Source organism: Galeopterus variegatus, unplaced genomic scaffold (genome assembly GCF_000696425.1).
Source record: "Galeopterus variegatus unplaced genomic scaffold, G_variegatus-3.0.2 Scaffold1311, whole genome shotgun sequence".
NCBI classification, from domain to species: Eukaryota; Metazoa; Chordata; class Mammalia; order Dermoptera; family Cynocephalidae; genus Galeopterus; species Galeopterus variegatus.
The window spans coordinates 211,828-224,145 of record NW_007727422.1 but is presented as its reverse complement, the minus strand read 5'-3'; the positions used below and the strand labels follow the sequence as shown (position 1 = coordinate 224,145).

Genomic DNA, 12,318 nt, shown 5'->3' with positions numbered 1-12,318 from the left:
AAAAAAAAAGATGGACAAAGGACCTAAAGAGACATTTCTCAAAGGAAGACGCACATGAAGAAATGTTCAGTATCATTAATCATCAAGGAAATGCAAATCAAAACCACAATGACACATTATCTCACTCCAGTTAGAATGGCTATTACCGGGCCAGCCCGTGGCTCACTCGGGAGAGTGCGGTGCTGATAACACCAAGGCCCTGGGTTCGGATCCCATATAGGGATGGCCGGTTCGCTCACTGGCTGAGCGTGGTGCTGACAACACCAAGACAAGGGTTAAGATCCCCTTACCGGTCATCTTTTTAAAAAAAAAAAAAAGAATGGCTATTACCAACAGGCCAAAAAAAAAAAAAAAAAAGGGGGCTGGCCCGGTGGCGCACTGCTACAGTGCGCCGCTTGGGAGCGCGGCGGCACTCCCGCCGAGGGTTCGGATCCCACATACAGACCGGTTCCCGCTCACTGGCTGAGCAAGGTGCGGCCGCAACACCGAGGGTTGCGATCCCGTTGCCGGTCCCGGTCCGGTACAGGCGCGACACTGAGGGTTGCGATCCGTTGCCAGACACGAAAAAAGACAAAAAGGAAAAAAAAAAAGAATGGCTATTACCAACAGGCCAAAAAATAACAAATGCTGGTAAGGATAGGGAGAAAAAGGAACTCTCTTACACTGCTGGTGGGAGTGTAAATTGGTACAGACACTGTGGAAAACAGTATGGACATTCGTCAGAGAACTAAAAATAGATGTACTTTACAACCCAACTATCCCACTACTGGGTATATACCTAAAGGAAATAAAAATCAATATATCAGAAAGACACGTGCACTCCCATGTTCACTGCAGCACTATTCACAATAGCCAAAACATAGAATCAACCTAAACATCCAACAATGGAATACTACTCAGCGATTTAAAAAACCAAAAACAAAAAACATGATATCCTAGCATTTGCAGCAACATGGGTGGAACTGGAAACCATCATGTTAAGTCAGTCAGGCACAAAAAGACAAATACCACATGATATCACTCATATGTAGGATCTAAAAAAAAGAAAAGTGGTTCTCACAGAAATGAGTAGAATGGTTACAGAGGGCAGTGGGGAGGAGGAAAAGTGGTGAACTACGCTATCTACCCTAAGTGAATCATTGTGCAGTATATTCACGTGTTGAAACAATACACTGTACCCCATAAATATGTAAATGTTGAAATATTTCGAATAAAAGAATAGTTATAAAACAACTTTTAAAAGGCATTTAAATCCTGACTTTACCATTTCCTAGCATCTTGAACAAATGGCTTCCCAGCTCTATGCCTCACTTTTCATCTGAAAAATTGGAGCTGATAACAGTACTAATGGTATAGAATTAAGATTAAATGAGATAATATAAATAAGAGCTAGCCAGTTAGCTCACTTGGTTAGAGCGTGATGTTGAGAAAACCAAGGTCAAGCTCTTGGATCCCTGCACCAGCCAGCCAACAATACAAATCAAATATTTAACACTGTTCACTTCATGCCTAGCATATAGTAAACTTTTAACAAGGACTAGAAACTATTAATTTTATCAGGGCATTCATCTTTTTAGGAGAGAGAAGGTAAAATATAACAACACATGTTCCTTTTGGAAGATTTGTGGAGGAAACAACATTGAAACTTGGCTGTTGGGAACATCTTTAGGGGAGAGAGAAAGGCCCTCCAAGTGGGGTAAACCATAAAGGCTGAGGTGGAGCATGTATGAGGTTAAGATTAGCAAATCTGTACCAGAAAAGTGGATTAGACTGAAAAGCCACGTGAGATTCAGAGTTTAGGTCTCCCAGGCAAGGAGCTGAAAGCAAACTTCCTAGCCTGGGGTGAAGTCTCTCAGATGTCGGTAGGGACCAAGCAAGATTCAACTCTGCCTTGCCTAGAGCACTGAGTGTTCTTCTACAAGGCACTCCTCCTACCCTGAGGAATGTGGCCTCCTCATGAAGACATTTAGCATGCACTGGGATTGACATGTTGCTAAAATGTGAATGGAGGAGGTCCTTGGCAGTGATTCTCTGGTCTTCTGAATTACAAATTTCTTTCAACCTCTAATCAAAGGGTCTATGGAAGGTCTCTCCAGAAAAATGTGTGGGTATGTTAAGTTTTGCATGTTTTTTCAAAAAGTGTTGGATCCGGCACCTATCTGTGGATCCTAGGCTGAGAACCAGGGACTAGGAACCATTTAATAACACTCAAAAGTATTAATACTTATACTACAGTGTCCTGGTGGGCCTGATACAGACGCTGACACGGCTCTCCCCACCCCTTGGTCTCTGCCTATCAGGAGCTGCACACTGGGAGGGTAGGCTAGGCTCACTGCACAAAATACAACCTGAGCCAACTCATCCTGCCAGAAGGAACCTGAACTATCTCCAGGCCCAACCAGCCCCAGGTCACGTTAAACCTACTTACAGGGTCTCATAATTGTGGGCTAAGGCCATCTACTTCCTTGCTAACAAAGAACATGTGTTTAACCCAACTGCCAGTCACCCACTTTTTCCCTACCCAGATTTTTTCCCCACTCCAGACCACTTCAAAGGATACAGGATCCCAACAAAATGGTGACAGCAAATGGAGCCATTTTCATGTCCTATTATACTATTTGAAGTCAGTGCCCAGAAATAAGCAGATAATTCAATCAACGAGGACTTATTGAGGTACCACTCTGTACAGGGCACCAGACAGAACAGTAAACAAACATGGCCCCTGCTGTCCTACAGCTTTCAACCTTGGAAGATTCTTCTGGACTCTCACTTTACCTCTGTGCCTGACAAATACAACTTGTACTTTACACCTTGTTTTTCCTTCAAGGTAGGTTTTGTACAGATGAGGAAATTGAGGCTATTAGGTGGAAGAGCAGATCTCAATTCATCTGTTGGATCCCCCCAACCCATGTTTTTAATTACTCACAGCCTCCCAAACATCACAGGAACCCAGACATGCCTCTCAACCCACTTCCTTCTTGCAAACGGGGCCCTTACTTGCCACATCTCCAGGGCCAGTCTTTGGCATTCCTAGCTATTTCCCACCTCTGCCAGGAGCAGGCCCTCCTTTCAGGCAGTTATTAAGTTACTGAATGAGGGCCATGCCCCAGGCATGAGGTGGGTTCTCTTCTTACACATCAGTGACTAGCCAAGGACTGGGTAACAGGCCCAAGCACCAAGTTTTGGCCCTGAGTACAGGTCAGCACACTATTTCCTCAGTGTGCTCACCTGGAGTAAAGGTGAAAACACCCTGCCACTTCAGCTGGCATCTTTTAGTGGCATAAGACCCTCTTAAAACAATTCCTAGCAAGTGCTTGTTATAATGGTCAGTGATACAAACAGCTGGATCTAAAAAGCCAACCTACAGAATGATCACAGGCAGGCAAAATAAACACTAAAAACTAATAAAAAATACTAAAATATAACTAAAATGTTATGTGTCAAATAGCTAGTTGGCTAGTTTTGGTGGAAGAGCAGGGGTGACTTTTTTCTTATCCATGTTACTTTTAGAAATATTCCTCTTTTACAAAACAGACTATCCCCCCCCACCCCCCGGGGCTCTTCTCCATAAGGAAGCAATCACATAGTAGTTTCCCAACCCTGATTCAACCATACAGAGCCAGACACACCACCCTCTGGTGAGCCATGGGGGTCATGGTGTGATATCACAAGACTGTTTTGTTCACTTCAGGGAAACAGCATTTATCGATCAATACAACTGCTGTCCACGGCTACAGATGCTCTTGTTACACTGCTCAAAGGCTCCAAACGACTGAGTGGAAGCACCACAGTCCACTGAGGCATTTTATTTGTACATATGGATTACAATCCTAGAAAAAGAATCCCAGGATTTTCCCTCCTGTGTGTTTTCGTCTTGCTTCTTCATGGTCCATGATGCCAGCCGAGGTTGTCAGTACAATGAAACTATGGAGTGGGAAAAAAAATGCTGGTGAGTTTAATAGTTCAACAAAGACCTGCTTTCTGGTGCTGTGGTTGAGCACACCTTCCTATAAGGCACACAGGGACTAATACTGCCGACATGACATCTAGGCCGGCAGTAGCAGCATGACTCCTCAAACCAAAAGACCCAATCCAGAGACCCCAGCTACACACACCCACACAGTCCTGACCTCCAGTAACACTGGGAAAAAATTAAGTTTAATTGAAAACAAAGGCTGGGAACTCCTTTAACTTCAAAATGTTACTTTTTGCTGTCAGGTAAGGAGACATGGAGTTTAAAGCATAAACTTCAGCATAAACTGTTTCTGCACTTACTATATGCATGGTAAGAACTAAGCTACTATACAGAGACATTAATGTGTACAATGTCTGATGACCTCATTGCTTACTATGAGGATCAAGGTAGCACATGTAAATGTGAGGCATTAAAATTAGTATTGTAATTACAAACAGAAATGATTCTCACAAAAGAACAGTACCTGTAATACAGTAACCATGAAGTGAGAGTATACTCAACTGTGTCACCAGACACATAACTGAAGGGGCTTAAGTTCTTAACCATGATAAGACATTATCTGATTAGATAATGTCAGATCCTAAAATGCTTTGCCAGAATTAAATCAGGTGAAGAAGGGCCAGCCCGTGGCTCACTTGGGTGAGTGTGGTACTGATAACACCAAGGCCACAGGTTCAGATCCCTATATAGGGATGGCTGGTTAGCTCAATTGGGAGAGCGTGGTGCTGACAACACCAAGTCAAGGGTTAAGATCCCCCTACTGGTCATCTTTAAAAAAAAAAAAAAAAAAAATCAGGTGAAGAAATCAAAGTTATGATTTGCCCAAGGTCTCATAGCTTTAAAAGTAGGAAAACAAGGATTTGAACTCAGGCTCTTTACAAGGATGAAGATTTTCAAGCTGAGTTTTCCCAAAGGTGTAGTGTTCAAAAATGATTCCAGCCATACGAGTATGGGATCACATGGAACACATATAGTATGAATGATATGCAGTGAGCCAAACAACAGACATGAAAGTGGACACAATTCTGCTGTTCTCTCAGTTAGAACCTCAAGCCCCACATGGGAAATGTAGCAAACATCTGACTAATTCTTAAGTCAAGCTGGCTGGGAATAGACAATTACTAGTGCTCTTTTAAAAAAACAAAAACACCTCAGTTCAAATCAAATTGCACCACAGCAACTCTCAGCATTAACTTCTTTTAATTGAGGAAACCAACTCACCCAAACTGACGTGATGGGAGCAGATTATTCTGCCATTTTTCTAGATCTTTGAGTTGTACATCAAATCTGGGGCTGATCACTCCACACTGTAAAAGAATAAAAAAACCGTTCACCCTTTACCAACGGAAAAACTGAATAACCCAAGATGTCATTCAGAACTCCTGAATAGTCATACAAACCAAACAACCCCATATTTAATGGGTACCTATTCTGTGCACAATCTTTGATATAAATGCCATTCAAAAAATATAGCAAAGTAAGACTATGTCTACCACCTAGGAGGCTAACCACCTGCCTAGGAAAAAAACCAAAGACATAAAAGTCAATGAAAGAGGCGGAATACAAGACAACACATGGCAGTGTCTGGTCACCAGTGTGCATCCCTGTAGGCTGGAAAGCTGTGTCATAACAAATGACCAGATTTAAAAGAGCTCAGAGACCAAGGCTGAAATGAATCTGTAGGGTCTCAAGTCCTTAACCCTATAAACTAAAAAATACAAAGGGTCTAAAAATTTAAGAATATCTAAGGAACAAGTCCCACTGGCAACGAATTAGTATCTATGAACTGCTGCTCTCCACACCAATGAGGTACCAACAACGCATTTCTGAGGGACAGTGTCCTACGACCCCAAGCAAATTTTTCAAAACTAACCTGGCAGAATGATGGAAAGAAAGGACAGAGAGTTCTTACAACTATCCCAGCTCTTTGCTACTGGGACATAAAAACAACCATCCTTTAAAGTGAGAGCTCTCTAAGAGCACTCTCATTATATGTAAATCCTAAAACACAACAATTGTTCAAACAACATCCACTAACTTAAGACTCCTTGCTCACAAAATCTGCTCTACAAATCACCAACAGTACACTTAAAAACATATAGCAGAAAGGCTCCCACTACATGTATAAGACCGTGTAAATAACATTGAAAATCAGTACTCTCAAAGTAAAAACTCCAGAAAGCAAAGATAGCAAAAAAACAGCTGTGTGTGTACATTTACACATGACCATCATTAAAATGATCTCAAGATGCTTAAATGTAAACTAAAGGAGTGACTGTGAGATTAGAACTTACTGAAAAGACCAATTGCCCTATGCCAGGAAGCCAGATCCACCATTATCCTACCAGCTATGCCGTCACTTAACTAATACAGTCAAGGACAATCCCACACCAGATGGAAGGAATACAAGGATAGGAATAAGGGAAAACCAGTTCTCCAAGTGAGCTACATTGAAAGACCTTCTTTCCAAAGTCTCCATTACATGCTGCACCCAGGTCTTTATTAATTCCTGCAGCAAGAACACACATTCAGCTAGAATTAAATCAGCATACCCTCTCCAACCAAGAGGAATCTTAAGAGGATGTGATCGAGGCCAGAATTCTAATGAATCTATAGTCTTTATTTTTTGATGGCAGGCAGGTGTGGACAGCTGAATCTTTGACCCAGGTGTTGTAACACCACACACTAACCAACTGAGCTAACTGGCCAACCCTGAATCTAGTCTTTAAAGACTATGTTACTTCCCAACTCTATTACCACATTTTCACAGTAAGGGCAGGTCCATCTCTTGCATGAGGGCTTCAGAGACACTATCTTATAAAGGAGGAAACTGAAACTCAGAGAAACTAAAAACAAACTGAAATTTGTTTCACCCAAAGTCAGTTGAGTTGCAAGGCCTGGATTTCAACTGTTACTTAGGTTAGTAGCTAGGGTACCACAGAACAAGGGTGCCACAGGTAAGATCCATTTGGGAAATACTCTGTTAAGTTTACTTCTCGAGCTATTACGTTCAAGCTTGAACAGTGAATGTTCAAAAGAATATGGTACACGGTACTTCTCAAACTTCAAGGTTTTTTTTGTTTTCTTTGTTTTTAAATCAACTCATTCTTCTGCAGGATAGTTTAAGAAGTGCTAAACTATATTCTGGCACCTATTACTAACTAGCTGGGAGACCTTGAGCATGACCTGAAACTGAGTTTACTAAGACCTAAAAATGGGGATGGGAAAAACAGACATCCCCCTTCCACTTCAAAAACACATTGTGAGGGTCAGAGTAACAAAGAACAGTAAATCTACTGTTGGGATTGAGTTCTAATGGCTACAACTAGAACAAAACACGACAGGCTCAAAATTACCCCTGCAAGTTCTTCAAATCTTTCACAAAGGCTTCAGATCCCATAGTTTTTACTCAACACTAATTATCTCTATCCACACATGAAGCAAGTTCACTAAATAGGGAAGCAACTTTGTAAAATAGAAACTGTTTGACCAGGAAGTAGCCTTACCAGACCAGCCCTGTAACTAACCATGCCTTAAGGCAACTCACTTTCTGAGTTTTTCCTCCATCTGTGTTATACTAGAAGAGCTCAGACTCCTCACAAATCTGAAAGCTACAAACCTGAACAGAGAACAGAATAACAACTCAGAAACCTTAACTAGCTTGTAGACACCTGCTCCCAAAACACATGCAATCAGTTAAACCACAAAGTCAAATGGATCAAACAGATATACTTGGTTATGTTGCTGACAAGTCAAACAGCATAAATCTCAAAGACACATGTACAGCATACACCAGCAAAAAGAGTAAGAGTATTTAGAGAACTCCATTTACTCAAAGATATAAAGATTCTGTTCAAAAAACCCAGCACATCACCAAGAGTGGAAAAACAAGTTATTTATCAGAAGCTTAGAGACCTTGAGCCACCCAAGTTCAAGCCAGTAAGGTAGGTGGTGTTAACATCCAAGATCCAAATACCAGTACCACCAGTGTTAGTTTCACCCCGTCTCCCTTCAGATAGCTCATACCCCAAACTCTAGGTCAATTGACATAATTCTACAGGCAACAACCCTGGAGAACAAATGAATTTAATAAATGTGATATAAAAGAAATGAATGATTTTAACCAACTCCTAAACTTTTTAAGTAACTAGTTAAATCAAGTATGGCACCATTATTTAGTATTTACAAATACTACTAATAATAAAATTTAATAATAAACATATTAACACCATGTTAGAGAATTCTTAAGGCTTTTAAATGTGGAAAACAAACAACTCTTACCTTGTTTAACCTGCCTGTGAGGTTCACAACAATTTTCCCAGCTCTGTGATCATCAATGATTTCAAATTCGCCAATGTAACCTACAGAACATAACAGACTGTATTAAATGATCACCACCAACCTGAGACCTAAATCTTTACGCTCCTGTAGTGTTCTTCCTTTTGCCTACTAGATTCTTCTTCCTCACATCATCTCAGTGCCTGTTTCTCCAAGCAGTTTGAGGAAAGAAAGTTACTCGGTACCAGAACTAATTTTTACAACCTAGTAATATATAAAATTGTGGGGAAACACCCCAAATAACCCACCATGCAATTCTAAAAGTGATCTTTTCCCCTTGCCCTTTCGTAGCTTCCCACTCCCAAAAGCTAGTTCATGCCAAAGACATGCAACAACCCTTCCTCTCCATCCCAAGGAGCAGTTAGAAAAGCTCAGAAACCCTTTCAAAGACTTGTGTCATTTAGCTCCCTAGCAAGTCAACACTCAGAAACAAAAGCTTCCTCCTTTTTCCAACTCCTCCCCTTCTCAGTGACTTCAGCTGTTTCATCTGTACAGACTACACACCCTCCTCCACAGCTCACAAGTCAATTCCATTAGTTCCCAGGTAAGACCGACACTTTTCTCCCCCCTAATTAATTTCTACAGAACCAATTCCTTAAACAGTCTGACATCAACACATAAAACAACACTTACCATGCTTCATCATCACTGTTAGAAACCGGACAATGACTTTGGAGCACGGCCTAATAAGAACCTGGCGTTTGCCTCTCTTTTCGGCATTGTTGATGCTCTTGAGAGCATCAGCCAGGACATTCATGCGCACCATTATGGCTGTTCAGGGAAGACAAAACAGATTTTACTGGCATTGCCAACATCAATAGACACCCAATCCCTCCACTGCGAAAGCATCCTTTTCTTTCCACTCTCACCATAAGTTTTCTTAAGTCTGAGCAGGCTGGTTCCCCAGTATTCCCAGCACCCAGGAAAATTCTTGGTTGCTATTTACTACGGTTGTCGAAAACATGTAGTCGGGTGTCAGCCTACAGATTTTCAACCTCATTTATTCATTAACCACACTCTTCTACGATTCGTGCAACACACTAAAGGCTGGAGGTAATAAGACGCGGGACAAAATCCATCTGACACCACAAGAACACCTCAGAATTGAAAACTGTCAGCTACCAAAAACAAAGTATCAGGTATAGTCGCACAGTTATACAGAAAGGAAGCTGAGAATCACCAGTAATGTCTTCCGAATTTCTGAAAGTCAGCAGAATCTGCACTATTAACACTGTCCTTTAATCAACTCACTTTCAGCCCTGTCCTAACATCCAAAAGTTGCTATTTAACTCTCACCTAACATGAGCACACCTATAAAAGACTTGTCTTTGTGCCATCTAACACTGTGTCCAACAGCAAGCGTAACACGGTGGCAAATAGACACATTCATTTTACATGTCACCAGGCACCGGGCTGGGCTCCTTCCGAACTGCACGACACACTAGTAAAGTTCTGAACACTCCTAAGGATGGAGTACAAAGTGCCAACAGGAGAGATCCAGCCCGCTTAAGTTCAACAAAGTGTTTGAGGAGAACCTCCGGAGCCCAGAAGATTCAAGTTAGTTCCCAGCAAACTGCCCACCCCGGCGAGAAGCGGTTTTCCCTGCCGGGTGGCCTCAGCCACTCAAACTCCCAGAGCGGCCGCAGCAATGGGAAACTGCACGGCCCACCCCAGCCACCGTCCCCGATGCTCCCGCCGTCCAGTGCCCAGGCGCTGCCTCGGCCGCAAAGGGCAGGTCCAGGCGCCGCGCACCCAGCCAGGGCTACCGCCTCCCCGAGCGGTCGACAGCTCCTGCTCCCACCAACGCTGCGGCCTGCACCCCACGGGCCGGCGTTCCCAGGGGGCAGAGCGTGCGGAGCTCGGGCATGGCTCGCCTCTACGCCAGCCCCGGACTCCCGCAAGGCTAGGATCCCCGAACCAGGAAGGTCTCGGCGTCCTCGGAGAACACCGTAGCTGAGCCTCAGATTGCTGGATGGCGCCGATAGCCGACAGATGATGTTGGAGCTCTAAGAAAGAGACACTCACCGGCAGAGAAAGATGGCGGAAAGAGGACGGGAGGAGCGAGCGCACGGAGTTATGGGAAACTCGAGCCATCGCGAGACTTTTAAAGGCGCGCCAAGAAAACCAACTGCCTAATGGAGGGAGTTGGACAAAGGGGCGGAGCCTCCTCAGGGATTGGCAGTTGAGAGTCGATGGAATCGACCTCCTCAGGTGCGGCCAGGAGGAGGGGATAGAGGTAAGGCATTATTAATTGGAGGTTCGACTACCTTTTAGCACTTAATCTGTAAAAATAAAAAAAACCGACAAGGGCCTAGATATCTGCTAATTTTTATTGCAATAATAGTTCGCCGTTCAGAATACGTTTTGGTACTTGAGTAGTTATAGTATTTCTGGAGGGACCCACAAGAAGTTGGTCATTGCCTCTGGGGAGGGCGTCAGGAGCTGGGATGGAACTTGCTTTTCTCCCTGCACGTTTTTGGTTGTTTTTTGTTGTGTTGTGTTTTGTTTTGAAACGTGTGTATATATTACTATTTCAAAGCAATCAAAAAAAAATTTTTTTTAAATCGATGGTTTCTTTTTGACTGCCCCTAAATCTTAGAAATTATTTATTTGGGCTCCAGACATTTTTTTCGAGTTCTGGAATCCAGAGTTGGAAGAAAGCCACCAGTGTTTCGAAATATATACGAGATTCGGAACCACTGGCTTTTTTTTCCCCCCAAAGGAAACAGATTTAATATAAAGATTCAAGATTCACATCATGATAATGATAAAATTTACTAACTATCCCTCTCTTCATTAGATTCAGCTTTTGCATTTTCTCTATTATTATCTTTGCCATCTTTTCCCCTGTGTTTTTCTATTACTTTTCCCACCTATGGTTACACTGACAGATCCCCTCTCCCCGATATAGAAAGTTTACTCTTACACAGGCTAGGATGGGAACCACTGGCTTTTAAGCGATCTTCCAGGGCTGGCTGGTTAGCTCAGTTGGTCAGAGCGCTGTGTTGTAACACCAAGGTCAAGGGTTCGGATCCCCTTACCCGCCAGCTTCCCACCCCCCAAAAAAAGAACTCCTCTGCACCCGGACAAGAACCAATTTGGGCTATGTAAACTGGGGGTAACAATAAAAAGATAATATCTGCCCCTTATAGGTTATTACGAGGGTCAGAAGAGATTGTGGCGGCAACCGGATTACACACCCTCTGTAGTTTGGCAATGGAAAGAGCCTGGACTTGTGGGCAGGCTTGGGGCCCCGGGGTCTGGTCACTTGGGAGGGAGTGCTGGCCCCGCCCTTTTTGGATATGAATGTCCTGAGGCGAGTTACCTGACCTGTAAAATACCTGCAGTAGCCACCTTCACTCTTCCCTTTCCACTCCTGTGTCTTTCCCACATAGTAGCCAGAATTACCTTTTTATTTTTATTTATTTATTTTTGGTGGCTGGCCGGTACGGGATCTAACCCTGGATCTTGGTGTTAGACCCCGGCTCTAATCAACTGAGCAAACCGGCCAGCCCCCGAGAATTACCTTTTTAAAACGTAAGTCAGATCATGCACCCTCCAAGAGCTCCCATTACCCTCAGTAAAAACCCAAATTCCTTACAAAAGCTTACAAGGTCCTACCTGATGTCATCCCTGCCTCCCTGCACAGGGACACCAGACCTGACACCCCCGCTGCTTTTCTTCAAACACTGGCTTGCTTTTCTTCAAACACTCCAAGCATGCCCCACCTCAGGGCCTTTGCATTTGCTTTTCCCTCTGATTTGAGTATTCCTCCCCCAGTTAGACAGAAGGCTCAGTCACTGGCTTTCCTCAGCTCTCTGTTCAGCCACACCCACCCACCCACATAGCCTTCTCCTCATTCCCCCCAGCTCTGCCTGATTTTCCTCCATAGCACTTGCCACCTGAAGTAGTGGAAGTGTATTTATTATCTGTGTCCTGGCCCTGGACCACTAAGTTTCCGGCAAGCAGGCATTTGATCAGATCTGTTCATCACAGTACCCACA

The 12,318-nt window shown here is 43.3% G+C and overlaps 1 protein-coding gene across 1 annotated transcript; it reads right to left on the bottom strand.

Moving 5' to 3' along the window:
• Positions 1-3,773: 3,773 nt before the first annotated feature.
• On the bottom strand, positions 3,774-10,423 carry RPS15A (ribosomal protein S15a). The gene is made up of 5 exons (XM_008576209.1): positions 10,340-10,423; positions 8,948-9,085; positions 8,258-8,337; positions 5,198-5,283; positions 3,774-3,924 (listed from the first exon to the last, which is right to left on the bottom strand). The coding sequence occupies exons 2-5, from the start codon at positions 9,078-9,080 to the stop codon at positions 3,831-3,833; spliced, it is 393 nt and encodes a 130-aa protein (XP_008574431.1). The 5' UTR covers positions 9,081-9,085; positions 10,340-10,423; the 3' UTR covers positions 3,774-3,830.
• Positions 10,424-12,318: the final 1,895 nt, after the last annotated feature.

Bases quoted from the DNA above. Each gene is read 5' to 3' on its own strand.
- RPS15A (XM_008576209.1), bottom strand. From the start codon at position 9,080: ATGGTGCGCATGAATGTCCTGGCTGATGCTCTCAAGAGCATCAACAAT. The intron at 8,338-8,947 runs GTAAGTGTTGTT...TATGTTCTGTAG, and splicing joins AACAGTGATGATGAAGCATG to GTTACATTGGCGAATTTGAA. The intron at 5,284-8,257 runs GTAAGAGTTGTT...ATTCTTTTACAG, and splicing joins TCACAGGCAGGTTAAACAAG to TGTGGAGTGATCAGCCCCAG.